The 15013-nt window shown below is 39.4% G+C and overlaps 1 protein-coding gene and 1 long non-coding RNA gene across 2 annotated transcripts; both read right to left on the bottom strand.

The window, feature by feature from the left end:
* Positions 1-5381: 5381 nt before the first annotated feature.
* LOC309474568 (adenosine receptor A3-like) lies at positions 5382-13944 on the bottom strand. Its single transcript, XM_082137086.1, has 2 exons — positions 13514-13944; positions 5382-6070 (listed from the first exon to the last, which is right to left on the bottom strand). The coding sequence occupies exons 1-2, from the start codon at positions 13843-13845 to the stop codon at positions 5389-5391; spliced, it is 1014 nt and encodes a 337-aa protein (XP_081993212.1). The 5' UTR covers positions 13846-13944; the 3' UTR covers positions 5382-5388.
* LOC309474570 lies at positions 6311-11845 on the bottom strand. Its single transcript, XR_014197388.1, has 3 exons — positions 11621-11845; positions 6912-7028; positions 6311-6847 (listed from the first exon to the last, which is right to left on the bottom strand). It is a non-coding gene; the product is annotated as an uncharacterized lncRNA (long non-coding RNA).
* Positions 13945-15013: the final 1069 nt, after the last annotated feature.

Below are 15013 nucleotides of genomic sequence, written 5' to 3'. Positions count from 1 at the left end.
TCATTCTGGGTTTAGATGGGGGTTGGAGTCAAACGTTGAGCCCAACCAACCCCATCTTCGGACGCTGCCAAAGAGAGTGAGCCACGCAGGGGCGGGGCCGGGGCTGGCGTGAGCTCGTTTGCTTTGGTGAAAAGATTCAGCGCAGCCGAGATTCGAACTCTGGTCTCTGGCGCGAAAGTCTTAAGCCTTGTTTATACTTTCGCCTGGCACCGCAGCGCGAGTCTCCGCAGACTGCGTGCGCACCTCCCCAAATGGACGAGGCGTTTATACTCGACGCGCTCGCCGTTGTACTATTCTGTGAAACGACAGGGGGCGACTCAAGTAATTGTCCTTGAAGGTTGTCCTCTTAACCTTCAGGCATCATTGGTGAGAAGAAGAAAGGTCCACACATGACAATGTTTATTTTAGTACATCACCACCAATACCACACAACAAACCCTGAGATTATTACTTGTGACATTAGAACAAAATATGTGGATATAAAAGAGCTATAAGAGCTTGTATAGTACTTAGAATGGCGGCTTGTTCTCACAGTGAGAACAGCCGTCATGAGAGAGAACAGTTTCAGCATGGTTAGATTCCAGGCATGAAAACCGCACTGTTGTGTTTGAATCACAGAGAAGGTTCTGCATGATGAACAGAACGGAAGGGAGAGGTAGCTCTCTTGTGTCGTAAAGAGAGATACATCTGACCGTGCGCTTCTTCCATCGGGGCTCAATGACGGAAGGAAGCGGGGAAGCGCAAGAGAGAGAACTTTTTAGAGAAAACGCGCTTCAATGTGATGTGCAGAACGGAGGGTGGGGTACTAGCTCTCTTGTGTCGTAAAGAGAGCTAGCCGCGCGAACATCTACCTGTGCGCTTCTTCTGTTGAGGCTCGACGAGGGAAGAAACGGGGGGAGCGCGAGAGGCAGTTTGCCGTCCGAAAGGAGAGCTAGCCGCGAGTGCAGAATGTACCCGATCCGCCGAGGGAGACGAGACCCGCCGCTCGAAGGGAGGGGCGCAGGTCTGCCTGAGTGAACAGGACCGGAGAGTGAGACTGAGATGGGGAGAACGAGACAAATCTTCTATAATGGCGAATTCGAGCTCTAATATAGACTTAGCCACGCCCAATTTGGCGGTCTCTGACGTGTGTCGGTGCGCTGCTAGTTCATTGGCGCACACGTCAGAGACCGCCAAATTGGGCGTGGCTAAGTCTATATTAGAGCTCGAATTCGCCATTATAGAAGAGGCGCCACGCCATTGGATGTGCAGTTGCCGCAGCACAGCCAATGAGTGAGCCAGACACTCACTGTGCTAGCTGTGCAGCTGCAAATGCGTTTTACATTTTATGCTTCAGTATTATCAAAGAACTTGTATTGTCTTCTACTCTTTGGTATTATGGAAAATGAGTTTCCCCACTGCGTATAGCTACGCAATACGAAGTGACCGTTCTCGAAAGGGAACCCAATACTTAACATACTTAAGCATTGGATGATGCACTAGAGTCTGCTGTAGTGGTTCATGTGCAACAATGCTACCAAAACCCATGCATATGCAGGAAATGGCTTTTTAATTGCTCTCCATTGTAGTGACCTCTATGCATGAAAGGGCAAGAATACAAGCAAGATATCATAGATACTTAAAGGGCCCTATCTTGCACCCAGCGCAAGTGACTTTGTACACCGACGCATGTATCATTCCTATTTTGCACCCGCGCAAAGCGGACTTTTCCCTCCACAGAAGCACGTCGGTTAACTAAGGAAAACACTTGCGCTCCCGGGGGCAGTTCAGCGCAAAGAGGAGGCGTGTTCCGGCGCAAACGTTCCTTCTTGCTATTTTGCAGGTTTAGAAAACAATTGCGCCACTAACCAGGAAAAAAATAGTTTAAAGTCAGTGGCGCGTTGCGCATGTTATTCATAGGCTATTTTAAGGGCGCATGCTTGGCCATAATCAATGTAGCGTGTGCACAACGCGCACTTTGATTCTCTCATCTACACAGAAGCAGCAGTTTTCATTTTTGCAAATCATACATTATTACGATAGATAGATAGATAGATAGATAGATAGATAGATAAACAATTTATTATAAAAGCATACATCTAGCTTACACATTTACCCAAATTAACCGAAGTTAATTTGGGTGGGTTTCTCCATTTCAATATAACTTCTCTCTTTTACGGCCGTGACGAGAGCGTTGCTCTCCTTGGCTGTGAACCGCTGCTGGCGCGCGCCTGGCAAATCCGCCGTTACATTAGCAATCCGCTATGGAAAAAGCGCATCTGCTCTTAAAGGGAATGTGAGATGACGCTCTGATTGGTTTATTTCACGTTACGCCCAAACCACACCTATGAATAATGAAGCTACTTCAGACCAACCCATTTTAAATTTGCGCCTGGCGCAAGAGTCATTTATCCCTCCGGGAAAATAGCAACAGCGCCGAGACCCGCCCACAAAGTTACTTGCGCTTTGCGCTTTGACACTTGCGTTTCAGATCGTTAAAATAGGGCCCAAAATGTGTTTTTATGATTTTTCTTAATGTTTTTTTTGTGTCAATTTCAGAGCTCAGATGCCATTATGAAAAAGATTACTCTGCATGGACGTTGCTCTAAACATCTTCTTTCACAGAAGAATAAAGCCATTCGGGTTTGGAATGACAGAATTTGCATTTATGAAGTTATGAAGGAAGGATGTGGATGCTCTGACGTGCTGCTGCACATTATGGCAAAAACATTTGCATGCTCAGAATGACTGTCAGTTTCTCTTCCTCCTTCAATATGTGGAAATGAAATATTTGTGTCTGAATTCTTGTGACCTGTGTTTATTTAAATGACCGAGGTCAATATCTAGAGAGCAGAGCTGGAGATGTTTGATGGATTTAAATGATAGCACGTGAGACATACATCATATAACTAAACTCAAACATTTATTTCACTATATTAATTTAACAGTACCATTCTAGTAGAGTACACTTTATTGTTGTTTTTTTTTAGGAAATTTGTCTTGAACCCAAAGCTGCAGTAGTACACAACATACACACACACACAACATGTGACAACATTAAAGGGACAACAAAAGGACAAACAAAAAATATATAATAATTTTTATATTTTTAAATATAGGGGGAGGGGGGGGGATTAATAATAATAAAAAAATAGATAATAATAATTAAAACATTAAAAATAATTGATGACAATGACTGCATCTTACTATTTAAATTATTAATAGATACAGGAATAAATAAAAAAAATGTTACGATTGCTCTTACATAGTGGGACTCTATAATGCTTTCCTGATGGCAGAAGTTGATACATTGGAAATAAAACATGGGTTGAATCACTCACTATTGTCTGTGCATTCTTAAGAACCAATGACTCATAATTTAATTTAAGTGATGTGTACTCTCTTACACCCATGACTGTCATTGCAGTTTTAACAAGTGTAAACTGTAAATTGTAATAAACAGACCTTATCTACCTCCTGAAATTCAGTTTCCATCCATTTTCCATCCAACTATTTTCCAAACCACTGGTCCAATGTTGGGACAGCGTAATATCATACAATTATAAATTCCTTTTTAATTGATTATTAAATTGTTTAATTAAGGCTCATACATTTGATTTGATTTGATTCAACTTTATTGTCATTACACAAGTACAGGTACAAGGCAACGAAATGCAATTTAGGACCAACCTGAAGTTATTAAGAGATACAGCAAAAGGCAGCCCCCAGACTATGTTCCAATAGGGAGTACAGTTTGGGGACAGTAAAACACCTCAGCACATTTGCACATAATCAGTACACAACATGAACACACAAGACTTGCAACAGGGGAGGGGACAGGGGGGTTGGAGGTAACCCAGCACAGGCAAGCAGCCATCCGGTCCTGCAGCCATTTTGGCGCTGGTCACAGACCCGCCTGTCAGACTGTTGGTAAAAAGCGTCGAAGGCGTGGGATGGGGGCTGGGGGTTGGTGATTGCATATCTGTATCTATGTAAGAGTTTCTGTATGTGTAGGCCTGAAGAGTCGCTACGCCTGGCATCCCAATCTAGGTGCCTCAGTCCGCAGGATGTCATAGCGAAACACAGCAGTTGCCATGGAGACAACCTTGATCAGGTCCCAGACAGAGTCAACAATCAGCAGGTGTCAGTGTGGAGTCGGGGAAGGAACGCAAGAGCGTCTCTTTGCAGTGCTCTCTCCAGAGGGGGTTGTTGTTCCAGCAGCGGCCTCGGCCAAGGCCAGTGCTGATAGAGTGGGGCCGAAAGCAGATAAGATTGTGGTTGTTTGGTCTGGGGACGAGTAGCCGCATTCCAATTTACACAGCTCCTGGTCCGTTTGGGTCTCCGAAACGATCCATTTGCCTTTGCAAAGCTGTGAGCTTCTCCATGATGTTACCCATATTGTGGTTCATAGTCACAGTCTGAGTGCCGACAGCTCTGCCCACTGCTTCAATCATAACGGGCAGCCTTGTGGGGCTTTGGACAGCTGTCACCGTCTTCTTAATTCCTCGATAAACCAGGGCAGTGCCTAATCCAAACAGCAGAAAACCTGTTATCATGGTTCCGAATAGGTAGATATCTTCAACGTCCTCCACGGAAAGAGCCGCCAGACACACGACCCGCCACTTCCCCCACGCGTCCATCGTGTAGCCAGCTGCAAACGTTCCGGCAGGGCAGTCAGGTTCCTCCGAACCCAAGCCTCTCGTCGAGAAGATGGTGTCAATTGCGCTGAGAGACCAGTTGATCAATTCCATAATTTATTAGTTTGGAGAGCAGTGCGGAGAGAGTCTCTCAAAGTACAAGACAGTAACGAGACGAAAGGAGCAAAGCAGGGAAGATAAGGGAGAGGAGGGTAAGAAAATGCGACGCCTTCGTTGAGAGCCAAAGCAAGAATACATAGTTTCCAAGACAGAGTTCAAGATACATCTTACTGGAGCTGCCAGATAGGAAAGTTTCAAATACTTTTTAAATAGCAAGCACAAGCTATGCAAAAGCGGCAGACCATTTGTATAATTGAACTTTTGTCTGTGTAATTCTAGCCCTGGTCTCTCTACTTCTTGTGTGTGAAAGTGAAAGTGAAAGTGAAAGTGACACGTGACGGCCAAGTATGGTAACCCATACTTGGAATTTGACCTCTGCATTTAACCCATCCAAGTTAATGCACACACATTAGGAGCAGAGTAGTGAGTAGTTAACACACACATACACTGCAAACGTGGATACACACACCCAGAGCAGCGGGCAGCCTTTGTGTGGCGCCCGGGGAGCGATTAGGGGTTAGGTGCCTTGCTCAAGGGCACCTCAGTCATTTCCCACCGGCTCTGGAATCGAACCAGCAACCTTTGGGTTACCAGTTCAACTCCCTAACCACTAGGCCATGACTGCCCCTCATGGCCTATGAACAGACTCATGCTAACCGTTCTGATTGGTGGCTAAAACCACCTGTGGGTTTATTTTCATGGTACACCTGACGATGCTGTTTGAGTTGCTGCTGGCATTATTTTCCAAAGTCTGACTGCTCTGATATTCCTTCTGCTCCGTGCTTGTCAGCTTCGTCAAGATGCTTTTATATGCCTTCTTAATCTTAGGGACCTTAAAAGCGTACACTATGGGGTTAACTGCGGAGTTGGCGTGAGAGAGGAGGATGCCGATGTGAAAGGCGACAGTGGGCACTTTGACAATTTTGTAATACTCAAGCGTGTTCATTATGTGCAGCGGGAGCCAACAAACGGCAAACAGAACCAGCACCAGAGCCAGAGAATTGGCCAGTCTCCGCTCCTTACGGTAAAACGACCTGGACTCCACGGGGCGCCCGACCTCCTTTCTCAGCTGTTTGGATATCATATTGAAGAGTAACAAGTACAGGGCCATCATGATGATGGTCGGTGGTAGGATGCAAGCAAGGAAGTTGAAGTTGACCATGTACGACATGGATATAACCGTGATGAAATGACATGTAATAGTGGAGTTTTCTCTTGTTGTGGTGTCTTCGTTGTGCCATCCGAACATGGGTATGAAGCCTAGTATAGAAGCAGAGAGCCAACATACAGTGACTGCGGCCCACAAATGCTGCTTTTTGACTGATCCTCTGTACCTGAAAATCAATAAGAAATTATCTTTATATATCTTCAACGGTACTGTGTATGTATGCCTTTCAAAAGTTTGGGTTTTTGGTAAGATTTTTTGGTAATACTTTACAGTAATGTTTCATCAGTCAATGTTAGTAAACAACTTTAGTTAACATGAACTAAGAATGAACAATACTTTTAAAGCATTTATTAAACTTAGTACATTTTTTAACGTTATAGTTAATGCACTGTGAACTAACATGAACACACTGGCGGAGCTAGGGGGTGGCCAGGGGTGGCCGTGGACACCCTTGGTCTAAGCTTGGCCACCCCTTTGGCCACCTCTCTCACAACTGCTGTTTCTGTCTCTTTTTTTGTTGACAAAAATTGCGTTTTTTAAAACCACAAAAAACGTGAGATTTTTCAGACGCATACTCCAACTTCACCTCAGCGCCAGGCGCAAGTCAAACGAGTGCAGAAATGTACAAGTGCCGAATGAGCTTCAGCAGAACATCAGACAGTGATATGCACATAGTAATAGAGTCAATCTTTCTCAACTGGTGGGTTGCAAGACCGTTTTGAGTAAGTCGAATAGTGTGCAGTCAACAACAAACGTAATTCTCTTTTTTTCTGATGCTACTTTTATTTTAGAAGATGTGTGTGAAAGCTTGTGACACTTATGTCAGATGCTGAGAAAAGGGCGTTGTCCATATTCAGTTGTCTATCTTCAGTAAGATGAGATGTTGTCAGGCCAAATGTCAGTAAAACTAAAAAACTTTTCTGTCATACGGCGTTGTACTGTGCTTGCAGTACGCACATCATGCGCAAATGCGGCGTGCTGTAGCCGTAGTTCTGTCGTCAATTAACTCATGTAAGAATCAAAAAGGCGATTAAAGCTGTCAAAACTGCATGCATGTATTTGTTTTGCTTCACGTGTCTGGATTAAAATATTCTGCTATGTGAGATCACAATATAAGGCACAAACTGATAGCCTACACTGTTAGACTTTGCCGTAATTTTACAGTTACTTACCGCAAAAAAGCCCAGTAAAATACCACTTATATTATTTACGGTTAACTACTGTAATATGCACTGCGTTATGGGTATTTTTTATGAAATTTACAGTAACTTACTGTATATGGAATTTACAGTACTTTACTGTTTACGCAAAAGCAGTAGTGCTACTGTAAATGAAGAAGACAGATTTTTTGAAATTTGTATATGCATATTGTATTTATGTTTTAGGCATATTAAAATATCATATGATAATGTTTTATATTTTTCCCCCCATCTTGTTCTGCAGATGAAAATCATGAATCTGCATTCTAATTTTTAAGCTATGCAAACACTGGATGTTTATATACATATACAAAAATTCACAACTGGTTCCCATACAGGCAATATAAATGTATTTTTATTTTATTTTAAATTAATATAAACTTTATATATATATAAACTTTGCTTACACCTCACAAAATTTAAATTGTTGCAAAGCCCGCGCAACAACCTGGCAGAATGTAAACTGAGGTTTGTGTGACGTCACGTGTCGTGTCGAGTGCGCGCTCATAACGGACGTCCCTGCTGAGTGGATCGCTAGACGCCAGCTGGGGATTTTTCTGAGGTAAGTACTTTTTACTGAACAAATTTATTTTATAAGTTACTTTTACAAAGTAAACCATTACCAATACTAATTAAATATAGCTAAATTTATGAAGAAAGTCACTTAAATAATAAAATCTAATAGGCTTTTAATAACAGCTCACAGGACAGTCTAATTTTCCTCGAAACTGCTGCTTTAATATCCCATTAAATGCCATAGAATTGACTGACTGCCTATTCCAGTAGATGGACCCAATCTAATATTTACACAAACACAGGTTTTCTGTCCTTTTTACGACCAGTTATGGCATATTTTACTCGTCAGTTAAATGCGTTTTGAAGTAAGTTAGGCCTAGCGCGTTTTTTCAAAGGCACTCTCTCGCGCTCTCTCTGCCCCAGGCCCGGTTCAAACGCAAGCAAGAGATTGCTACTTTGATACTGTTACTTGATACTGTTATAATATATTGGCGAAACAGATTTGCCAAACCAAACGCTCCAGTGCATATTTGTGCTTATTTGTTTTCGCGCTCTGGAGAACGCAGGAGTTTTTATTCAGTGCCGAATTATGCAGGCTCGCGAAAACTCTCATTAACAAAGTGTAGACACGATGTAAGAGATGTTACAGCTACGTATAAATGCTGGATTCACTCTGCACAGGACCGAAATATGACATGTTAAAATAGTAATGCATTTAAAGCAATGTAAAGGCAGACTAATTGAAAAATATTAATTGCAAAATATTCATTTTTAAGTCTATGCCAATTATTGGTATTTAACTGTCATCTGATTGATCAATCTAGCAGTCGTCCTAGATCTGTCATTTATCATGTTCATAACATATAGTCATTTGCCAATAATCATTGCTGAAAAATAATGTTTCTTCTATTTCTCTCTTTTCCCTGTGTCAACAGGAGCTAACTACAGCCCAAAGGCTCTTTTAAGAGCCTCAGCACTGAGCATCTTTGGCTTTGTAAGTATGTTTTGACTAACTATCAGATGCATTATGTGATATTGTAACATAACTTGCAGTACTTGCAGCATAACTTTTTTTAGGAGCACTTGTGTGAATCAAGAAACATTTCTGATTATTTTCAGTTGTACACCTTTTTTTTCAGGATTCTTTGAATAAAAAGTTCAAAAGAACAGCATTTATCTGAAATAGAAAGCACTACTGTTCAGTCAGTATTATTATTATTTTATTTTATTTTTTTTGGGTTGTTGAATGAAATTAATACTTGAATTCGACAAGAATGCATTAAATTGACTTAAAGTGACAGTAAGAACATTTGTAATGTTACAAAAGCTTTCTATTTCAGATTTAAGTTTGAAGGGCCATAAAGTTACTCAGTGTACCTTTAACGTAATTGTACATTCAGGCAATTAATAGAGTTCCCTAACAAGGGATGTGCAATAAAGCTATACTATTTAAACTAACTCGACTGGTAATAACTGCTGTTGCACAAGTTGATTCCTCATCTGTCCATGAACAAATTTAGATTAAATAAACTCCAAAACTCCAAACTCAACCATTTCTCACACATTTTCTCTGTTTTTTTTGTTTGTTTGTTGTTTTTTTCAGATCAGCCATCAGTGGTTTACCGGTATGGAGGCCAGTCAAGACCAACTGGGATGCTTTTGTTGCGTATTGTTATGATCCCTGCTTTGATTTGTTATGAATCCAGTTCTATTTTTGCATCCTCCTTTTGATTCTAAACTGAACTCAAATGGCACTGCGAATTGGGTAAGAGACAAACATAAATTACTTAATTGGGGAAATTGAGAGATGAAACCATGCTGATGACCTCTGTCTGTGGTGAAGTAGTGAGTTTGACGTGTAATTAAACTTGAGGTTCTGTGGGGTGCGGACTGATTCGATTCCATTCCTAGAGCTTCCGGACAAATCTTTGGGGTGCGGACTGATGGGGCAGTGAACCCGAGGTTACCCCGTGAGTCAGTCCTAGAGCTTCTCATGTACGATTTTAGGGAAAAATCTGTTTTTTTGGATACGTTGATTTCTTAGGCGTGCCGCAAGAACACCACAGACACAGTGTAATCACCATGGGAAAATCTCAGAGTAAAACTGGGAGTTGTGAAAAATATGATACACCGGTGTATTGCCAGATGAGAAGTTTATCTATGTATTATCTTTTTACTCTTTTAATTCATTTTATAACTGTACTGAACATTTTTTTATTGTTTTTATAACTGTTTTAAAGTGCCCCTATTATCCTATTTACTACAACACTTACCTACAACAGGTTTACGTGCATCAAAGGTAAAAAAAACTGTTGAATTTTCTCATAATATACATTTGCACATCACCACATTTTTCAAAGATTCTTAGATTTCTCGTCAGATGAATCAATCTCTCTAAATCCCTCCTTTCCACATGCTACTGGCCAGACAGCTCAGTCTGTTGTGATTGGTTTACTGCGTACAGTGCGCGTGTCTTAAACAAAAACACCCATTGCCATAACAACATCAGCTGTCCTGAGGCTTCCTACACCGTAAACTAAACACAGTAACGAACAATGACATCGATTTGACCATATCCGAACGCGAGTCCAATAATGAAACACTGGGAGAACTAGTTATTCAACCCGAACCTCCATCACAAGGACGACACAAGCAGGACGTTTCTCAGTGATATACTGCATTAATAGACACAGTTATAGATAATCGTGGCCCACAAAGTGATTAGCATAGGTATTTAAAGGGTTAGTTCACCCAAAAATTTAAATTCTGTCAGTAATTAGTCACCCTCATGTTGTTCCAACCCCGTAAGATATTTTTTTATTAAATCTGAGAGCTGGATCACTCCTCCATAGGCTTCTAAGACATTATAACTTGCTGGCCCAGAAAATGTATTAAAGACATCGGTAATATAGTCCAAGTGACTACAGTGTCTTAAGTTTATAAAGCGACGAGAATACTTTTTGTGCGCAAAAAACAAACAAAAAATAACGACTTTATTCCACTATTCATTTCCTTCTCTCTGGGCCTCGAGTTAGTTCACGTATTATAACTGCGCAGCGCTTCTGTATTGTACGTCACACGCATCACACACATGACCAGCGTCGGCCAATAGTGTGCCTACGTGTGACGTACAACACAGTTATACTACATGAACTAACTCGAGGCCCAGAGAGAAGGAAATGAATAGTGGAATAAAGTTTTTTTTTATTTTTTTTTTTTATTGCGTTTGTCCACATTCCTCTCCTACGACGAGACAACGTTTTGACAGGCCATCCGTCCCATATCCGATTTATATCTGATTTATTTTCACATATGAATGAGGCCTGAAACCGATCTCGAAATATCTGAATGCATGTGTTTTTTTTCCTGTTTACACTGTCATAGAACACATCCAATCTGTGGCCTTAGAGCTGTTACACACTACATGAAAGGTCATTTTCAAAAATCCATAATAGGTGCACTTTAATTTTCCTTGCTTTTATTTTGTGATTATTTTAATTCCTTACTGTGTAAAGCACTTTTAATTGCCAAAGTGTATGACGTGCTATACAAATAAAACTGCCTTGCCTAATGTTGCATCACAATAAATAAATAAAATGGATGTAATTGATTGTGAGAGTGAATAAAGAATATGCTGATGTACATGGACTCAAGTTGATTTTTTGGAATTTATTCAATTCAATAGCATTCATGTAAAATATAAATAATAATATAGTGTAAAATGGGCTGTAATACTGTAAAATGAAATTGCGGTATGGACATCATACTGTAAAATTAAATTGCGGTAAGGGCATCTTACTGTAAAATTGAATTGCGGTAAGGGCATCTTACTGTAAAATTAAATTGCGGTAAGGGCATCATACTGTAAAATTAAATTGCGGTAAGGGCATCTTACTGTAAAACACATTTACAGGTAAGCTACTGTAAAGGGGAACTTACAGTAACTTACTGGCAATAGTGCTGCCAGTAAGTTACCGCAAAAATACGATAAAATGTCTAACAGTGTATGTAATGTTTTAATGTCCAAATAAATGTGAGCACTGTGCATTTGTACTAGACGATAGGCATTCATTTTGCGTTAATTTGTAAAGGACAAACAAAAATTGATAATTTTTAAATCCATAAAATAACTAATTTTACATTCTGGCAACATTACATTATGAAAAACATAACATTTTACATTATGTGCTGTTGACTTCCGCCTTGTTCACATTCTTTCACATGGGGATTTTTTCCTTTTTAATTTAGGTAGAACTGTTGCAATTATTTATTTTGACAACTAATATAGAAAGTCTTTTTTTTTTTTTTTTTTTTTTTTTGACAAACTCAGAATTGGTTGAAGAGTTCATTGATTATATAAAACGCATTGAAGGTTGAATAATCTTTGGACTACAGTATTTATCTGCCTGTTATCTCATCCATGAAGATGCAACAATGTAGAACAAGCTATTGGAGATTTTGAGAACCAGAACCAAGCTAACTGAGCAAGTTGAACTTTAGCTATAGTGTGTGCCCTTTTATTACAATTTAATTCATTTTAATATGAGGTGGTGGGTAATAATAAAAAAATATAAAATTCGCTCGGTATTCCATGATTCCTAATTCACTACTATCTCAATTACAATTAAGTACAAATTAACTTTATTCAGTTGTGTAGGCACTAAAACAGTCTAATACATTATAGTAAAACAAATTTTGTATGATAAAATAATTAAGATTTCTGTGCCACCCCAGACTGGTTGCTGGCCATTGCCTGGCCACCCCTATGAAAAAATCCTGGCTCCGCCACTGCATGAACAAACAATGAATGATAACTGTTTTCTATTTGAATATAATAAAAAATAAAAAATTATTCCTCTGATGGCAAGGCTGTATTTTCAGCATCATTACTCCAGTCTTCAGTGTCACATGATCCTTCAGAAATCTATCTAATATGATGAAGATATGATGCTCAAGAAACATTTCTGATTATTATCAATGTTGAAAAACGTTTTATATTTTTGCACCCTTGTTGACTAAAAGTATATATTTAGCAATTAATTACATCATGAAAAGTGCAGTATTTCAATAGCCTACTTAAAAATCATATTATAAAAGTAAATCAGAATTATAATTTCATGTTTTCATTTGTTCAGTGAACCCTATTTAAAGGGATAGGTCACCCAAAAATGAAAATTAGTCAAAAAAATTTATTTGTAAATAAAAGCCTAAATTCAAACTGTTCATCATATAAAGTGATCGAGTCTCTTCAGAAAATTTGGACTAAACCGCTCAATTCATATGGATTAGTTTTATAATCTCTTTATGAGCTTTTCGAAGCATCAAATTGGTAGTTGTGGTAGCTGTCAATGGAGGGACAGAAATCTCTATCTCTATCAAAAAGATCTTCATTTGTGTTCCGAAGATGAACGATAGTCTTATGGGTTTGGAACGACATGAGGGTGAAAAAATGATGACAGAAATGTAATTTTTGGGTGAACTAAACCTTTAATGTCACATTATGGAAGCATTCGGAGCAAAATGTCTAATACGCAACCACAAGTGCTCCAATTTTCCTTATTGAGGAATATCTTTGCCAGCTCTATGTTTGCTACAGTAGTTTTCTGTGTTGGTCAATGGCAACATGATGATGTCGGGCAAAACAGAACATTGTTTTTTAGAGGCTGAGCGAGCTATTTTGATTGCAGATTATAGAATGAATAAATTCTTAACATACATTAACATACACACATGCAAATGCGGTCCAACCCTTTTTTCAGGTTGCATGTTATTCAGTATGATAAAATGAGTGTGCATCATCTCTGAGAAACGCTCAAGTTTGATTTCCTCCTAATCAGTAAGCTTGATCAGTTTGGCTCTCAATATGAAGCAACACGACTGTTAAAAGTTCAAACCTGAGAGGCTTATAAACACGCAGGAATCGGTCCACAGCGATGGCCAACAAGGAGTGAACGGAGGCCTGGGTCAACACAATGACCACACAGCTGATGAAGAGGCAGCAGTGGAAACTAGTCTTCAGCCGTCCATCAACTATCACTGCGAAAGGCACAGCAACCATCCCCACCAGAAAATCAGCCAGTGCCAGCGACACAATGAAGCAGAACGTGGTCTGACTCAGGGATCGACACGACCACACGGCCCAGATCACCAGCACGTTCCCCAGACAGCATCCCACAGCGATGAGCACCTCCACAGAGGTATAGATCACCTTCTCACCATCAGACATGGTGGAGACTGAAGGCACAAGATCTCTACAGGAACTTACTTGAAATGGTCGTGGTTAAAATAGGAAGTTGTCTTCACTCTCTCAAAGAGCCATGCATAACCAAATATGCACACACACACACATACATACACATACTCAAGATTTTTTGCTTGATCAGTACTTCGAAGTGGCTTGTATGCTGCAAGTATGTGTTGTTTATTTTTTGGAAGGAAATTAATACTTTTATTCTGCAAAAGTGACAGTAAAGACATTTATGATGTTACAAAAGAGTTCTATTTCAAATAAATGCTGTTCTTTTGAACTTTCTATTCATTAAATATTTTTGAATAAAAATGTATAGCGGTTTCCACAAAAATATGAAGCAGCACAACTGTTTTCAACATTGATAATAATCAGAAATGTTTCTTGAGCAGCAAATCATCATATTATAATGATTTCTGAAGGATCATGTGACACTGAAGACTGGAGTAATGATGCTGAAAATTCAGCTTTGATCACAGGAAGAAATTACATTTTGAAGTTACATTACAATAAAAAACAGGTTGTGATAAATATTTCACAATATTATTGTTTTTTAGTCTATTTTTTAATGTATCAAATGTATGAATGTGGGTGAGCATAAGAGACTTCTTTCAAAAACATAAAAAATATATATATTTTGAACGGACATTTTGAACAGTACTGTACGTATATAAAATATCAGTTTCTGGAAGTATGTTGTATCTATAAATTTGAAGTGCTCTAATTTCTCTGTTTACCACTGTGGTCGTGTGGCATTTGACTGTGGCTAATCTCGTGTCTTGTAAAGCAGGAAGTTGGTGGGGTTTTTTTTGCTTTTTTTTTGCATGAGGCGAGTTGCCAATAGTCTAGGAACAACAGCGATTGTTTTTTTTGTTTTTTTTTGCAAACAATCGCTGTTGTTCCCTCAAGCAAAATGTAGAGTAATCAAAACTGACCCTATTTAAATTTTTCTTAAGTGCATGTTCTTGGTTTTATTGTACATGATTCATCAGTGCACTTTATTTTGAAGAAAAACATGTCCATTTGTTTAGTTTTGATTCATGTTTTTATGACTATGCAAATGAAATGTGACTTTTGCAATTTTCCGGGAACCAAAAATAGGATTAAGCAATTTTCATTCGATCGCAGACTTCTTGGTTTCTATGAA

Source organism: Leuciscus leuciscus (genome assembly GCF_965113295.1).
Source record: "Leuciscus leuciscus genome assembly, chromosome: 14".
In the NCBI taxonomy this organism is placed as follows: domain Eukaryota; kingdom Metazoa; phylum Chordata; class Actinopteri; order Cypriniformes; family Leuciscidae; genus Leuciscus; species Leuciscus leuciscus.
The sequence above is the reverse complement of the archived record's forward strand: the minus strand, read 5'-3'. Positions and strand labels throughout refer to the sequence as shown.

Bases quoted from the DNA above. Each gene is read 5' to 3' on its own strand.
- LOC309474568 (XM_082137086.1), bottom strand. From the start codon at position 13,845: ATGTCTGATGGTGAGAAGGTGATCTATACCTCTGTGGAGGTGCTCATC. The intron at 6,071-13,513 runs GTTTGAACTTTT...ATTGATTTTCAG, and splicing joins CGTGTTTATAAGCCTCTCAG to GTACAGAGGATCAGTCAAAA.